Source organism: Ambystoma mexicanum, chromosome 3q (genome assembly GCF_040938575.1).
Source record: "Ambystoma mexicanum isolate Mex_15411 chromosome 3q, UKY_AmexF1_1, whole genome shotgun sequence".
In the NCBI taxonomy this organism is placed as follows: Eukaryota; Metazoa; Chordata; class Amphibia; order Caudata; family Ambystomatidae; genus Ambystoma; species Ambystoma mexicanum.
This window is the reverse complement of record NC_090926.1, coordinates 304,049,185-304,066,975: the sequence shown is the minus strand read 5'-3', so window position 1 is coordinate 304,066,975 and position 17,791 is coordinate 304,049,185. Positions and strand designations below refer to the sequence as shown.

At 49.9% G+C, this 17,791-nt stretch overlaps 1 protein-coding gene across 3 annotated transcripts in view; it reads right to left on the bottom strand.

The window, feature by feature from the left end:
* Nucleotides 1–17,791, bottom strand: part of KMT2D (lysine methyltransferase 2D) — a 2,224,302-nt gene that overhangs the window by 254,700 nt on the left and 1,951,811 nt on the right. For all 3 annotated transcript variants that reach the window (XM_069653836.1, XM_069653837.1, XM_069653838.1), the window contains one exon: nt 3,325–3,461. In XM_069653836.1, the coding sequence (XP_069509937.1) occupies nt 3,325–3,461 (137 nt within the window). The remainder of the gene's footprint in view (nt 1–3,324; nt 3,462–17,791) is intronic.

Below are 17,791 nucleotides of genomic sequence, written 5' to 3'. Positions count from 1 at the left end.
CCAATCCTGGAGACGAAGGGCCTGGAGGACTTGAGAAAGAGTGACCATCTTGAACATATACTTCCCGAGAAGTTTGTTCAACCAACGCAACTCCAAGATGGGTGTCAATCCCCTGTCGTCCATTGGAATCAAAAAATATGGGGAATACCATCCCTTGTTCCTTTCCGCTACAGGCACCAGTTCTATAGCACCTTTCTCCGGCAGGGTCAGGATTTCCTGCACAAGGAGCGGATCTGGAAGCTTCAAAGAGAGATTCCCTGGTGGATTGTCGGGAGGCCGCTTTAGGAGACAAACAGTAGCCGTGGGCTATGGTATCCAGAACCCAAGCATCCGAAGTAATAGCTCGCCATTGTTCGAGATGCAGAGACAGTCTGCCCCCAAACGGCGGAGCATAGAACATGGCCTCATTATTGTTTTGGAGCGGCTGCGGCAGCGCCTGAAGGCAAAGAAGCAGCTGCCTGAGCACCCGACCACCACAGGTACTTTTTCGTTGGCCCCTTTGACTGACAGCTCCTCTCGTCCTACCCAAAGAGGAGTAGTACCGAAAGGAACCGCCCCTTCACTGTTGTCCTAGGACGAAAAGGCGGAGGTTGATGCACAGCTGCGCTCAAAGACTGCCGCAGATTTTGAGGTCTGCAACCTCTCAAGGCTCTCGTCAGCCTTGCTGCCAAACAAATTGGGGCCATCAAAGGGCATGTTCAAAAGACAGGCTTCCACATCCGGAGCAAAACCAGACTTCCGCAACCACGCAAATCTGCGTATAACGGTGCTTGCAGCCATGGACCGGCTAACACTGTCGGCCGTGTCCAAACCCGACTGAAGGGATTCACACATGGCACCCTTGCCATCTTGCACGAGAGCAAGGAACCCATCCCTTTATTCCCCTTCGGGAATATGCTCAGCCGCAAGAGAAACAGTGCCACAGAGTGTGTGAAAATCTTCCTAAGGCACAAGTGGAGTTAGCCGTTTTCAGCGCCATACTCCCCGCAGAAAACACCTCATGTGCCCAATCGTCAAAGCGTTTGTCGTCCCTTTCAGGAGGGATGGTAGGGTACGTCGCCTGGCTCGAGGTGGCCGTGGCCGCCTGAACCAACAAACACTCGGGAGTGGGGTGAGAGGAAAGGTAGCTTGGGTCGCTACCGGAAGGGCAGTATTTTTAGTTAACGATTTGTTAGCTGCCGGAAGAGATTCCGGTGACTGCCAAGCAGCCGCCACGATTTTCTGCAATGGCAAATGAAAAGGTAACACCGGGTCAGAGGACAGACCTCGATCCAATATATTTGTCAAATCATCCTGAATAAAAGCTTCAGGAGGACTGGACCAACCAAGATACTCAGTGACCCTAGCCATCAGTCTCCTGTAGGACGACTCGGCATGAACCCCAGGCTCAGCCCTGCCAAACTCCACCTCGGGTGAAATGTCCAAGCCTCTGGCAACTCTTCCAATTGACTGTCCCCGGAAAAGAAAGGAGCCAAATCAGGCTCAACAGGGTCAAAATCTACATCTGGCCTCGCCTCATCCTCATAGATCTCATCCAGAGGGAGGTAAAAGTCCTGCCTCAGTGCAGAAGAGGGTCAGGAGTCATTAACAGGCCTTTCAGACTGGGAAATAGCCTTCCTTGGAGGATCCACAGTACCAGGGATCTCCATTGGCAAATTCCTGCCAAAAGGCCCCGAAGGCGTTGACGGTTTTAGCGGCAATAACGGCACTGAGGGCTGGTGTGAAGGCAAAGCTGTGACGCTCGTATCCGAAGGACATGGCGCCGACGGAGACGACCTCGAGCCCTTACCAGGTTTCTGCGGTCTCGCGGGGGACGAGGACCGAGACCTGGAAGCACGTCTCTTGCGACCATCCTGAGCCTTGTCCGAACAGGACCTCGAAGGTTCCTGATGAGTCGTGCCGAGGACTCGAGCCCAAAGGCGTACGAGCAACGGATTGAGACAGTTCCTTGTCGGCTTCTTCCAAAGACGCGGACGGAACTGTGCCCTGGGATTGGAAAATCGCCAGCATCTGCTCCCTAAAGGCAGCCCACTCCTCCGGAGTCGAGTACTTAGTTGGACAAGCCATTTTCCTTGCGGCTCCATCCTCCGAGGACGACGAGGAAGGCGACCGGTGACGGCACTTCCTGGAATGCTGAGAGGACGACGACGAATGGCGGGAACCAGTCTGGGTCCGAGATCCCCGGGACTCCTTCCGACACAGAGAGTCGCCCCTCGAATCGTCGGTGGACAACCCCTTAGAAGTTTTACGGGACTTACTGGGTTTAGAACCCCTACCTACCTGGAGCTTCCACTTACGCTCCTGCAAGGCCTTAGCAGTCAGTGACTGGCATTTGGAACAGTCGTCGGTGGTGTGAATCTCGCCCAGGCACCACCAACCAATGCGATGCAAGTCGGTAATCGGCATCTTAGACTTGCAGTCCCGGCAAGTCTTTAATCCAAACCGCGGAGTTGGAGGGGTTGAAGAAGACTTTCACAAGGAATACACGAGGCACGCCGAGTCTCCGAAGCAAACACGTTTGCGGAAAAAACAGAACTGAGGCTACGGCGCCGTGCGTCCTATTTATAACACCCAGTGGCGTCGCCCTTGACAGAGGCCTTCAAGGCACATCGACCAGACGCCAGCGACGCAGGATGCCCTCTGCCAAAAAAGTTTCTTAAGTACACAGCTGTTGACATTACATGTCAAAGATGTGGAATACGTTGGAGGACACAATCCATTTGAAGTAGTAGTTAAACGCTTGTGCACGATTGCTATGTGCACAAGATTGAAAACAGCACATGATTCCCCAAATGTGATTAGACAAGGAACGCCAGCAAAAAGGGAGTGAAATTACACAGAGCCCAGCTGGGCTTACCCATTTGTGCTGTAGCTTTTGTCAGCCGATGCCACCTCGTGGAGCCCAATGGCGGAGGGGAAGAAAGCAGGAGCAGTAGATGAGTGGAGTGAGGAAGGGAAGTTGTGGGACTTGGGGTGGGCTGACTAACGCAGATGAGCATTTTATTCCCACTGAAATATGAGCGACTACCATTTCCTTCCGTGGGGTAGAAATTAACTTCACTAAACTAGAGTAGGAGGTTATGACATGGCTCCATCAGACAGACACGCATGGATGAGAAACGGATTAGCATGTGGTTAAGATGGTGCATATCCACTTAATCACCTGCATGCTGTGAAGCTTAAAAACATAGCATGAAGAAACAAAATGATAATTGTACTTAATAATGTGCTAGAGATAACAGGTTTGAGGTATGGACATAGGAAAGGAGTCCCTAACGAAAGAGTAGCGCAACGCAAACAAACAAAAAAAACATTCACACAGACCTGAGCCAGAAGAGTGAGAATGTCCACGTTGTTCTTCAGAGTGTACCCTGGTAGCACTGTGTCAAACTGCTTTAGCCACTCGCTGTTGTTCGAGCCCTTTACACCAACTGCTGGTTTGTCCTCCTTGCCAGGCTCCTCTACAAAGCAAAGGTAATTAATGAAGAAGCCCACCCATGGATCAAAAGCATTGAATTCATTTTAATACACCTGCAATTGCCACAATTAAATAAGGGCGATTAAACAAGGATTCAAAAAGTTATTTTTTTATGGAGAGCAAAATGTTAAGACAGAATTCCTATTTTTGGGGGATTTCAACTTTTGCTTTTTTCCTATATTTTTTCATCACCTTGTTAGCTAAAGTTTGTATGCAGTACCCTCTGGGAACACTACACACAACTATGACAACAGGTGTAAGCAAACCAACCTTTGGTATAAGTCTGTACTACACAGTTTTGGAAGCAGGGCTGAACAGCTAGGCTTATCCCAAGAGGGGAATGTGAGCAGTAATGATGTTACAGAGGTCTACAATCACAGGTGTTCAAATAAACTTACACTCAAGGTTTCTCTGATAAATAATTATTAATTTATTTATCTGTCAGTTATAAAACATTCATTAGGAGGCGGCAATTATATAATAACACACAAATATACTTAAATACTATTTCACAATACTTTTCAAGAGGAGTAAAAGGAAAAGATTATTAGAACATGAATGTTTACAATTATTCTTAGACAGTGCAGATACTTGGATTTCACCAGAAGAGTCAAATAAATTCAATAGGCTAGGCCAAAGTCAATGGGCGAAAGTCTTGGATAGGATAAAGCGGTTCTGGTAAGTAAACAGTAAAGTTTCGGCACAGGTTCTCAGGAGTAGTTTGTAAAAAGGGAGAATCATATGTTGGGTCACAAGCTGAATAGACATGCGAGTTGCAAAAGTTTCAAGCACTTTCACCGAGAGAAGCAAGTACTTCAGTCTTGTTTTCACAGTACCTTACAATGAAGAAACAGATGCAGCTGATGACTTCTGTTCCTGGCAGTTCCTGCAGATCTCGCTGTTCCCGTGCCTCAATTGTGGGGGCAAGAGGGAGGATGTCAGGGGACTCCTGCACTGCATTCGGACGGGTCAAAAAACTTGCAACTGACAAACTTCAATTCCAGTGGCTGTAAGTAACACACACACTCCCTGGTCCTACGGTTTCTTGCAGCAACTCTGAGGAAATTCAACCAGCTCCGAGATATGTATCCAGGTGGCTTACTTTGGAGTTGATTGGTCCCACCAACTCAAAAGGGGAGAAGTCGTCCTTGGCAGGGCTTCTCTGTCTATGCCTACTTGGCGATTCGGACCTGCAGCAGGGCTTCACCGGGCAAACCAATGGTCCAGGAGTTGCAGAAGCCGTCCTCTTCAAGCTCTTCTTCGGTTCCTTCGTCCAGTGGTCGACTCTGCCTCCCAAGCCAAGAGACTCGCCTTTTATTCAGTTCTCTCCCATTTATTCTAGCTGTCACTCACCCAGCAGGGTGGCTGTCCTTGCCGGACAGTCAGCCAGCCAATCACCCCAGAGTGCATTTGGGTCTCCTAGGAGACTAAGCACAGGGAGTTTCGGACACCTCCCTCACTTCCTGCCCACCCTAGACACTTTGGCACCAGAGGCAGTCTTCACTCCTGAAGCCCACCAAAGGCGAATTAACAAAGAGACCAAACCTGGTTTGGCGTGCAGAGAAAAACTATAGAATGACATTTCCACAAAGAAATGGCGAAAAAAGACGACCGGGACCTGTTTAAACAAAGGCGGCTCAGACGCAATCTTGAAAAACATGGCTCCCGCGATTTAACGTTACCGGAGTTACGAATAGTTTACTGTCGGGAAAAATCATGGTAGTTAGTTGTAAAACCATTGCCGCGAGCCATTCTGAGAAGAAAGGGTAGCATTTGACTGCCGGTGCTGCGCGACACAATTGAAAAGATAATGCCAATGGAGTTGGTTAGACTCCACAACCAAAAGAACCAAACACAGAAAACACATTGATTTGAAAAGTTCAAAGTCCCAAAGTTTAGCAAAAGAGCTGAAAGGCTCTAAGGTGGGAGGAATTGGCACATTTATGAGAATTCTCCCCAACAATCACTTGTAGGGTCACAGGCTATTAAGCCTGTGAGAAGAGAGTTAGATTCAACTCGTAAAAAGGTAAGCCAGTGCAATTCCCAAGTGAGAAGAGCACGGCTAAAGGCAATAAGGTAAGTACCCCAAGCCTAAACAGTACCTCTGGTTAGAAGAAGAGTGGTCCAGCTGGATTCTGTCTTGCTACAGCGGTGCAGACCCTTGTTCCTGAGCCTCAGTTGTGGGGACAAGAGGGAGGACGTCTGGAGGGCTCCTATGGTGGTACTTTAAAGGTCATCAGCAGCTACAGGCTCTTTTCGGTTCAGCAGCACTTTGCAGTTTCAGCACTTCACAAACAGCACTGTTCAGCTTCTTGGACACCGGTTGGACTCTCTTCGCTCCCTTGGTCCTGCACTCTGGTGAGGGGACTCTGGATTGGGAGGTCTTCATTCTGGAGGGTCCCTAGGAGTCTTTTGGAGCTTCTAGCCGAATTCGTTCCGCGGCAGACGTTGCACTCGACTACGAACACTTGACCCCTGGCATTGGGCTTCCGAAGCAGAGAGGCACAGCAAGTCGGGATGGTGGTCCAGTGGAGTTCGTCTCTGGGTTAGCTGGTCCCACTAACCCAAGGGGAGAAGTCATTCCATCCGGAGATTCTCTGTCGAGGTGAAAAAAAAAAAAGAGTTCAGCACAGCAGCAGGGCTTCACCGGGCAATTCAAAGGTCCAGGAGGTTGCAGCAAGCTTCGTTCACGGTTACTTCGTCTGTTGTTTCTCCCAGTGGTCGACTCCACCTGCAGTCCCAAAACCCTTGCCTTTTAAGTAGGTTTTTCCCATTCATGAACAGCCTAAGCTGTCAATCGCACAGCAGTGTAGCTGTCCCAAAAGGACAGCCAGCCAGCACTAGTTGTAGTCAGGCATTCCTAAAGACGACAGAGTTTTAGGACCCTCCCTCACATCATGTCCTTTCAGACACACTGGAGCCAGGGGCGGGCTTCAGGGCTGAACCCCGCCAAAGGCAAGACAAACAAAGGGCTCAAGCCTGTCTTGACGCACAGAGTAAAAACCAAGGAAGATCTCAAACAGTAAATGGCGAAAAAAAGACCGGGGCCATTTTGACAAAATGGCACTGCACCCATTGACCTCGGTTTTCTCATTTTTCCCCCTGCTCAGCAGTGTTGGGTAATTGTGTTTTGTACTCATCAAGGGTACAATGTACTTTGCAGACCAGCATGGGCCTTCTAATAGAGAAGGAAAGACTTGTACAGGCAGTTAGAGCTCTGAATTGAGGGGCAGGTTAGAAGGGTGAGGAGGAATAGCCATCAGAAAGAACAAACCGAGGTAAGTAATTTGTTCTTCTAATGGACCGTTTCCTCCTGCAGATTCCCAATCTTAGACTTCCATAGCACTGTTCTTCCAGGAGGTGGGAATGAATTACTCCTGTCATCACTTTACAAAGCATTATAATATTGCTCTGCCGAACCGGGCGTCCTGAACATTGCAGACATCCAGGCAATAATGCTTAGCGAACGTGTAGAGGGAAGACCATGTTGCTGCTTGGAAAATAGTCATTGGTAGGTACTCCACTGTACAGAGCCGAGGGAGATGCCACTCCTCTAGTGGAGTATGCCCTAAGTCCTTCTGGGATTGATTTTCTCACCACAGGGTGAAGATCTGTTTAAGGACTTCCTGACATAGCTCCCATTTATGGGAGACTGAATCCTGCCTGCTCAAAGTGTCCGCCAACATGTTCTCCTCCCCAGCTGAATCAATTGCAGACAAGGAGATTTATCTTTGCAATGCCCAAATCCAGAGTTGCACTGGCTCTCTGCACAGTGGCAGTGAACCTACGCTGTCTCTTGTGATAGTGCCTGGCCACTGCCTTATACAACATAATCACGACCATCTTCCCCTTTATGGATGGAACAAAATGCCATCAGCACAGTCTGATTGCTGTCAACTCCAAAAGGTTTATGTGGAGTTTCCCTTCCGCTGGTTACCATACTCCACTCGGAGTACATTCAGATGCGTGCCCCAACCCTTCAGTGAGGCATCCCCCACCATTGTCAAATCCGGCCAAGGTTGCCTAAAAAGTTATTTCATTAAGTTCTCCTTACTGGACCACCACTGGTCAGGACCTGTAACAGGTTCGCCATGTTGCCCAAAAACTGTGACCACTCGGACCTGATGTCCCATTAGTGGGATATCATCCTCAGTCTGGCCTCTGGAACTGGAAAATGCAGGATGAGGATGCCAAAGACCAAGAAACCTTGAAAGGTTGATGGTCGACAAAGCTTGGGTGTTCTGAAATGTTGAGACCATATCTGGATGTTTGAAGCTCTATACTCAGGAGGGAACTCTTTCCCTTTGGAGGAGTACAGAAATGCTCTGATGAACTGGAGCGTTTGTGAAAGGGTCACCCGGGAGAAGCCCAGTTTGACAGGAAGTGGCAGACAGTGTAGGTGATGATCTTGACTTTGCTCTTTTGAGCCAGTCATCCAAGTAATGGAAGACCAATTCCCTCCCCAGACTGGCTGCCACCACAGTTAACAGCTTGGTAAAGACCTTCTGGGTAGGGGGCAGCCTAAATGGCAGTACTTTCACTGGTAGTACACTCTGCCAATCACAGAACTCGGGTACTTTCTGTGCTTGGAATGCATCGACACATGGAAGCAAGCATCCACAAATGACACCAGCCAATCCTGGAGTTCTAGAGCCTGGAGAATCTGCAAAAGTTACCATCTTGAATTTGCCCTTCAGGAATCAAAAAACAAGGGAATATCCCCTCCCACACCCCCCATCCCTGATTCCTTTCAGCTAGAGGTACATACACTAATGCACTTTTCTCTAGCAGGGAAGCAATCCCCTGCTGGAGTAGCAGGCTCAGTGGTTTTGGAATCGGGGTGGGAGAGGGGTGGCTGATGAAAGGTGGACAGTACATTCTGAGACTGTTTGCCCCACATGGCGGAAGTAATGAATTGCCATTCTTCGCAGTAGTGGGTTAGGTGCCTCCAACACCACAGGAGAGGTGTGTGGGACAAGATTAGGAAGGCTTTGTTACCGCCATTGCCACTGACCAGCCAGAAGTGACCGAGGATAACTGACTTGCCTTCCCCGGTCTTCCTTTCGAAGGCTTGCGGAATCTTTGTCTGAAGGTAGGTTGATCATTTCCTTTTTGGCTGAAGAACCCACAGTAACAAACAGGGCTGAGTAGGTGCATGCAATGGTTGCTGACAAATTGCTACACACAAGTATTTTGCAGCCACCTTGGGGGATTGCAGCTTCTCCAGGCTTTTGAGCCAACGAGACTGGCCGTCAAAGGGCATCTAGAGTAATTTAGCTTGCACATCAGGTGCAAAACCGGACTTTCTCAGCAACGAGAAGCATCTCGAAACTTAACTAGGGCCTTCCCAGATTCACCGGTCGTCCAAGCCAGATTGGAGAGCTTGTCACATTCTGTGGCTTTTTTCTCAGTTCCGAGATGTATTCAGCAGCTTGCTCCATCACTGATGCGACTAATCCAGGGTATTTGTCCCTTCTCCCCCTATGGGGAACCACACCAGTTGAGGCTAGGGACGGGAGCCCTCACAAAAACCCTCTTGAGGGTTTTGGCAAGCAGGACCATACTGGAAGCGACTCCACTTTAGGGGACCAGGACTCCCATTCCCATGGTGATCTCCCTACAGACAAGATATCTGCTTATATGGGGAAAAGTAATCTGAACACCACATCTATCTGGGTGTCTTTAGATGATGGGGATATCTTCATGTCTAACTCGAGGTAATGGTGAACTTTCTACATGCTTGACAACCTGTGCTGAACAATAGGCCCTCTCTCGTTCAGGAAAACAAATAAAGGACTAATTAACCTGGAGTGGAGAAGAATCCCAATGATGTGAGGATGTCGGCAAGGGGCGGAGCCAAATATAGCCACCTGTAGCATGGAATGAAGCGGATGCGCCAGGGAGAAGTCATCCCATAAGCCCAGCAATGCGCAGGGTGTGAGAAGTAGAGGCCGCGAAAAGCAAGCCGTACCTGGATTGGAGTCCAGAAACTGAGAGGACAGGGTCCCCCCGCTCTCAAACTGAGAGCCAACAAGAAAGAGAAACAATACAGAGAATCGGGACTCTGACAGGAGTGCAAACATCTCTGGCTCAAACACCCCACCCCATCCAAACAATCAGCTTACTTTTCCTATCATACCCTCTAAGACTCCTGCCTCAACTCTGCCAAACGCACCTACTTCTCCAACCTTCTCCATTCTCAGTCTTCGCTGCATCTTTCAGACCTTATCCCAACTTCTCTCTCCAGCTACCCCTGAGCCTTCCATTGCCTCTCCTCCATCTGCTTCTGAACTACTAACCTCTCCTCCCCTTCTTACTCTCCTCCACCCTCCCCCATGTCCTCATTCACTCCTGTGACTCAATCTGAAGTTACCATTCTATCTAAAACGCATCATACTGCTTCTCCTGCTGATCCCATTCCTACTCCCCTCATTCCTAAAATCTACCCCCTCCTCATACCCTATCTCACCTCCTTTTTCAACATCTGTATCAACCTCCACATTTCCTACTCCTTTTAAACATGCAACCATTATCCCCAGTCTCAAAAAACCCTTCTGCTATTCCCCACCTCACATCCAATTATTGCCCCCATCTCTCTCCTACCCTTCCTCTGTAAACTTCTAGAACGTATGGTCTACGCTCAACTTTCTTCCTTCATCTCCAACCACTCCCTCCTCCCCTCTACTGAAACTGCCTTAATCTCCGTTCTTAACTCTCTCCACACTACTCTAAGCACTCCTCTTTTCTTATTCTTCTCGTCCTCTCTGCTGCTTTTGATACTGTTGACCATCCTCTTCTTAATTCTCTCTCCTCTACTGGACTCAAAGACTCTGTCCTTAACTGGTTCGCCTCTTATCTTGCTAACCGCACCTTTCCTGTCTCCTGGGGTGGCTCCACCTCTCCCACCCTTCCTCTTAACCACAGCATCCCCCCAAGGTTCTGTCCTTGGTCCCTTTCTCTTCTCTTTACACTTCCTTTTTAGCTCCCATCATATCCTCATTTGGTATCTCACACCACTTCTACGCTGATAATGCCCAGCTCTTCCTCTCCTCTTTCTCGATAACCACCACAAGCTCTCTTCCTGCCTCTCTGCTATTAAATCCTGGATGTCCTTCTCACTTCCTTACTCTCAATGCTGATAAAACTGAAAGTTCTTTTCTTCCCTGCCAACACACTCCCTCCTCCCTCCCCTCCCCCTTTCATTCTCTCCCCCCCCCACCCCTACCAACTCTCCTTCTCTCCCCAGGCCCATAACCTTGGTCTTCACATTGACCCCCACCTCTCCCCATCTGACCACATTTCTCTTACTGCCAGATCTTGCCGCTTTCATCTTTACAACATTCATAAAATTCGACCCTTCCTAACATTTCACGCGACTAAACTCTTAATCGCCTCCATCTTCTCCAGACTTTTCTACTGCTCCTCTCTTTCCTTTGGACTCCCCTCCTCTCACCTTTCCCCACTCAAGTATGTATACCACTCTGCCATCTGCTCCCTCTGCTTTCTTTCTCCTCATGACTCCATCTCTTCTTCTCTCACCTCACTTGGCTAGCTCTCATTTCACTCCCAGATCAAATTCCTCTGTCTAGTTTTTAAATCCCTCTATGGTCTTGCCCTCCGACACCTTTCCTCCCTTCTCACTTTCTATACCCCTTCTCGCACTCTCCGCTCTGCTGATCTTTCCCTACTTTCTCCTCCCCATCACCCTGCGCCCCTTCCCCCTTCCACTCCTAACTACTTGCTCCTTTCCACTGGAACCGCCTCCCCATCCGTTCTTCTCCCTCCTACCCTACCTTCTGCACTTCTCTAAAATCTTATCTCTTCCGTTCACCTCCCTAACACCTCTAGCTTCCTCTTTTAATTCTGCTACTACCTTTTCCCTCACTTCCTCCACCCTCTCTCACTTCTGTACCTTCTCACCTTCTCCTTTCTTTCGATTCCCTCCTACCCCCCTCCTGCACTTCTCTAATCTTATATCTTCCATTTGTCTCTCTTACACCTTCTCGCCTCCTCTCTTACCTCTGCTCCTACCTCCACTCTTACCTCCTACTCCCTCTCACACCTCGGTCCCTCCCTACTATCGCCTCACCTAAGCAATATCGTAAATTGTTCTTTGCACTGGTCTCTGGTTGTGATTCAATTGTTATTTAATGCTCGTATTTTTCTTGTTCCTCTTGTAAAGCACTTTGGATTAAAGCGCTATATACATTTAATAAAATACAAATAGAACAGGCAGTGGCGCGAGCAGAGGCCAGAGACGTAGGGAAAGGCTGTAGTCCCGATAAAGAGTTGTATGGGGCCTTAGAGAAGCAGAGGGATCTGAAGCAAATTTGATCTGGGGGCACGACCACACAAAGAACGCAGTGGGCCCAGTGCCCACAAACCGACGAGGAGACCAGAAACCATGGGAGGAGTGAGCCCATCACTCATCACGAGAGAGCAGAAGGAAGAGAATACGCCAACACAAGTAGAACCCAAAACCTGCTCTTATCCAGTCCGGAAAAGCGGCTAGCTGCCGAGTACGCCACAGCTGCCAAAAAAGGCACACCCTCACTGGAGCAGACCCTGCAATGCTGAAGGTAAGTGAGATGCCCAGATCGAAGGCAGTTTGAGAAAGTAAAAAGCAAGGGGTTGGGGAAGGATTGCTCTAACCCCATTTCAGGGTCATAGAGAGAAAGGAGGAGATGAGGAGGATGGTTATTGAAGCCTGAGAACGGCCCCCCTCCCCCAAAGTACAAACCTCCAGTGGGTTTGCAGAGACCCACAAGACCTAAGAGCCACAGGAAGAGGGGGGTTATCGATACCAAAGAAATGGTCCCTGGAATGCCCCTCCTGACCCCTATAAGCATGACAGTGCGAAGAGTCAGAGATGCAAGATGCACGTCACTGTTTGGCCAGCCCCCAGGAGGGCCAGTGAACAAGCATTTTTTTTTACTTCCTCTCGCCCTCCAGACCCTGGCTCCGTCCTGTAACTAAGTAAGCATGCTTGTACCAGCGCCACAGTGTGCTTGGGCTGCTTTTGTGCACTTTATAAATGTTAAAAAAATGAATAAATATGCAACCAGATATTCTCTCAGACAGTTATTCAAACCTTATCCAGCTAACATCATGGATACAGGTACCCCAACACTGATCATGGATCCAGGTGACTCACTGGACATGACTGACTAATGATGCATACCCAGCTGTGCTGAAGCCATTAGAGACACCACGAATAGTAACGTTAGGCATGAAGCAAACTAGCATCCCTGCATGAAGTTACATGGGGACACAAAGAACATGCTTACACAGTTCTGTAGAGTACATATACATACTGTTGAAAGCCTTTATTATTTTCTCTCATTAGCCAAACGCATCACCTTGAGAATGTGCACAGAGCGCTGAGAACAGAGCTGGGTCCCAGGCCTGGGGAGATCAGCTACACCCAATCAGGGAACACAAATCCAGGGGTGGATGGCAAAGGTCAAGGATCAATGGTAATCCTGCAACAATGTAATAGTCTCTGGGGAAGGTTCAGGAAAACAGACCTGGCATGCAAGGGCCGGTCAGATAACCTAAGTGTGCCATCGATAGGAAATACCATCCCAGGCACCCAATCAGGTGGTCTCTTAGGTTTTTGGGGAAGAACCCTGACCTACGATGTCAGACTTCAACAAAAGCCCTTGACATGGGCTCAGGAGCTGCGATTGCTGGAGAATTCTCTTTTTCCTGTATGATAACTGTCCGTTATGAAAAAGAAAGGACAGCTAACTTGCCCTTGACTGAGTTGTCCATCTGTGTGCCAGCGGAGGGTTTGTTGGGCCCTGGGTGCTCTGAACAGTGAATGCGTAGTGTGAACCCCGGTCCTCTCTGGCATGCCCAATACAATACAACCGAAACCCAAGCGACTTGGTGCGGCAGACACACCCAAGGAAGCCAGCAGGTCCCAACAAAGAAAGAGGAACAGATACGAGGGGGCATAGAGGCACCCCCAATCTGAACCAATTGGGGAGAGACCCACACAAGTGACGGAACGCCATCAGGGAAATTTCTCTCCATCTTAAGAAATGTGGACATTGTTCTAGCAAGAAATTAGGATTTTTTTTTTTTGTTTGAACGTGGGAAATTCTAAGGAATCTTGGATAAGACTGACAAGAACTCTTTTTCCTTTGAGAGGAACTTTTGCTCATTTTTCACCAATTGCTAACCGTTGCATATAGACCCAGGAAGAATTCCTGGGGCAACCATAGACACTTGAGGAAAAACCAAGAGTGCAGGACACGCCATCTACATTGTTACGTTTAAGTGGTAGGGCCAGTTTAGTGGATCGGTTTGGACTGAGGACTACTTTTGATTTGAACTATCAACTAGCACCATAATTTAGTTTTGCTAGGCAGGGAACATCCTCTTAGTAGAAGGGTTAGTGAGGCATTTTCTCATAATGTAAATAAGGAACAAGTTACTTACCTGTAACTGTTCTCCAGCATGGGTCTGGCATGGATTCACACGCTCATGAATAAAGAATATACAGCAGTACATAAATACACAACCACGGGAGGTGGCAGAGCTTGACAGAAGCAATCTCTGACCTCATGACCAGGCTCACCTTCAAGCGAACAGGTTGCACAGCACTGCTTGGCCGACTCTGGATTCCTCCCCCGGAATCCCTGTCGACAGTAGAATTCCGTGAAGGTGTGTGTCTACTTCCACGTAGCAGCCCTGCAAATGTCCAGCAGGGGCACAACAGACAGGAACACTGTCGTAGCAGCGATCGGTTTGCCAACAGGTGACAATGAGTGATGCAGCCGGAGAGCCACCTGGAAATGGAAGCAATGGACAGGACCTTGCCATGGTTCACAGGACCAAAGTTCACAAAAAGCTGAGCGGTTTTCTGCAAACACTTTGTGCGGGCCACATAAAACTTCAGCACTCTAGCCACATCCAGCGAGTGCAAAGTCCTTTCAGCCGGTGACGAAGGCGTTGGAAAAAGCACAGGTAACACCAAGGGCTTGTTGAGATGAAATTCCGATGGAACCTTGGACATGAAGGAGGGGTGCGTTCGCAGCACCAGCCTCGTCTCGTGGAAAGTCGAGTAAGACCACGTGCAGGACAGGGCCTGGATCTCACCTACTCTTCTTGCAGAGGTGATGGCCACAAAGAAAGCGGTGTTCCACAAAAGAAACTTGAGCGGAGTGAATTAATAGGTTTGAAAGGAGTCCCCAATAGTCTAGTCAGCACCACGCTGAGTTCACCCGCCGGGGCCAGAGCCTTCACCAGCGGGAACAAACAGAACAGTCCCTTGATGAATTCTTTGACTAGACGGTGTGACCACAGCGAAGACCGCCCCAGAGGCCTGGTATAGCGGGAGATAGCTGCCAGATGTATATTGATGGAGGTGTGCGCTGTCATTTAGCCAATGACAGTAAATAAGGAAGTACTTGAGGGGCTGTGACCCTCAGAAGGTTGATCTTCTGCGACTGGCACCAAATCGCAAAAAGCTTCCATTTGTGTGCGTAGCACTGCAAAGTCGACGACGCCCCTGGCATTGGCGAGCACCTCCCTGCAGTCCGCCGGAAGCTCGTAACCACCGAACTCTAATGCTGTAGGAGCCAGGCCTTCAGGTTCAGTGATCCTGGGTCGTGGTGCAGAATTGCACCTCCTTCCCTGGCAAGGTCGTCTGCGACCACTGGCAGCTTAACTGGAGGGGACGTTGACATGCTGAGAAGGTACAGGTACCAGATCTGCTTCGACCACGCTGGGGCAACAAAGATCATCCTGTACCGGTACCGTCTGAGTTGACTGATGACTCGAAGAAGTAGTGGCAATGGAGGGAACGCGTACAGAAACAGGCCTTCCCACGGGAAGGAGAATGCGTCCCCCATGCTCCCTGGCAGGGGGAACCTGCTGGCGAACCTCTGGCACTTCGTGTTAATTGCCGTTGCAAACAGATCGATGTGGAGACTGCCCCATTTGAGGAAAAGGTTGTCCACTTGATCCTGCCAAAGCACCCACTCGTGGCAAGAGCGCAGCTCCCTGCTGAGAGAGTCGGTGACAGTGTTCTTTACTTCTGCCAGGTGAAACGGAATGAGGAACATCCCCTGGCAGACGGCCCAGTGCCACAAGTCCTGCGCCTTTTTTGAGAGCGCTGGGGATCTGGTGCCCCCGCACTTCTTGATGTAAAATGTGGTGGTGGTATTGTCTGTGAAGACCATCGCCACTTTGCCCTTGAGAGACAACAAACTACCTGGGGGCCCAAAACACTGCCCGTCGCTCCAGTACATTGATGTGTAGCATCTTCTTCCGCCAGTCACAAACCTCTGGCGCGAAGACGTGAGGTGTGGGCTCCCCATCCTTCCAGAGAAGTGTCCGTCATGACCGTCTCCTAGTACAGAGGCTCTGGAAGTCTGTGCCTCCGGCAATGTTGGAGCGCACCCCCCCACCACCTTCGTGCCCGACAGAACTACTCGCCGAGCGTGATCCTGTCCTGGAAGCCTCCGGACACCTGAACCCAACGGGTGTAGAGGAACTACTGGAGTGGTTACATCTGCAATCTGCACAGTCTAATCAGGTATATGCATGATGACATCATGCTAAGCAGCGACTTGATGGTCCTACATGTGGCGATCCTCAGTGCTAACAGCCGTTGCACCTTGCCCAAGATGACCTCTATCCTCTCTTCCGACGGAGACGCCAGGCAGGACACCGTGTTGAGCCTGGATCCCAGGAACAGTGTGTCATGTGATGGTCAAGCAGGACTTTGCATAATTCACAGAACCCAAGGTCTGTCGGCAGCAGCCGGACGGTCTTCGCCATGTGATTGATTGCTATGTCCTTTGACCTGGCCCTGATGAGCCAGTCGCCCAGGTAAGGCTACATATGAATCCCCTGTAGTCGTAGCTGGGCCGCCACCGGCACCAGGCACTTGGTGAAGACTCTGGGCGCTGACTTCAGTCCAAAGGGAAGAGCCTTTAACTGGTAATGCTTCCTCTGGACAACAAAGTGTAGGAACATGCGATGCTTTTCATGTATGGGGACGTGGAAATATGTGTCCTCTAGATCCGACGACGACAGAAGTCTCCTTCCTCCAGATGGCCGATCACGTGCTGCAGCGCGACCATCCTGAACTTCTGGGACTTGATGTATTTGTTGAGTTGACGTAGGTCGAGAATGGGCCTCCAGCCCCCGGTCTTTCTTACGAGAAAGTATCTTGAGTAAATTCCAGAGCCCTGGAGTCGCAGTGGAACCAGCTCTATCGCCCCTTTTCTTAACATGGCCCGAACCTCCAGCAGCAGCCGAGGGATGTGGTGTTCTTGTTGGGCTACCGGTGGTATTCGCAGACACTTCCGTTAAAATTCCAAAGTGCGTCCTTGGGTGAGAGCGTCCAGCACCCAACGATCGGTGGAGATGGTCTCCCACGCTAATGAGGTTCGGCAGCCAGCCACCCACCGGGGTGCATGGGTGGGGGCCAGACATCCTGGCTGGTTCAATCCTGCTTGGAGGTCAGCGTGCCGCCTTGGGGTCCTTGACGATGGCAGCGGCAACCTCTGAAGGCCTTGGAGCAACCCCTGTTGGCTTCCTGGGTAAAAGAACGTGAGGGTTGGCGGTAAGAAGAAGAGCCCTCGCCAAAAACCTTAGAAGACCTGCTTGACTTCCCTCCTGAGGAACAAAAAGGACGGCCAGTGTTGCAGAGTGACCAAGGCACAGGCCGTCTCTGTGTCAGTCTTGATGGTCTGGAGGGATTCATTGATGGCCTTCCCGAACAGGTTGTCTCCGTCAAACGGCATGTTCAGGACCATCGTCTGGACCTCCTGCCTAAAGTTGGTGGTCTTGAGCCGGCCATGACGGCAAAGTCAAACCCTGTTGCCCATCTGGCGGAATCCTGTGTCTGAAATGTCCAGGCCACTGCGATGCTGTGTTCCGACGCCACCTCGCCTTCTTGGAGGATTTCCAAAGCCTCGACCAATTTGTCCTCGGGGAGGAAATCCAGCAGCTGAGCCATTTTGTACCGAATCTCCTGGTCGTATCTGGCCACAATCGCTAAGGCGTTGGCCGCCGTGATCGTCGTCAACGCCGAGTAGATTACCTTTCTTATCCCTGGAATCCAATTTCTTCCCCTCGTTGAAAAGGGGGTGCAGATGAAGATTATTAACTTGACGACTTCTTCCTGGTGGCCACCGAGACCACAGAGTCCGGCGACGGTTGAGACCTCAGACACTTGGGCACAGACTCCGGCACCCAGTACTTCTTTTCAAGCCAGTTTCTCTTTGCTGTGGCTGAGGAGGTGTTCCTCAGCAGTGCCAGCCCCTTATCTAAGACGTCATTCAGGAGCAGTAC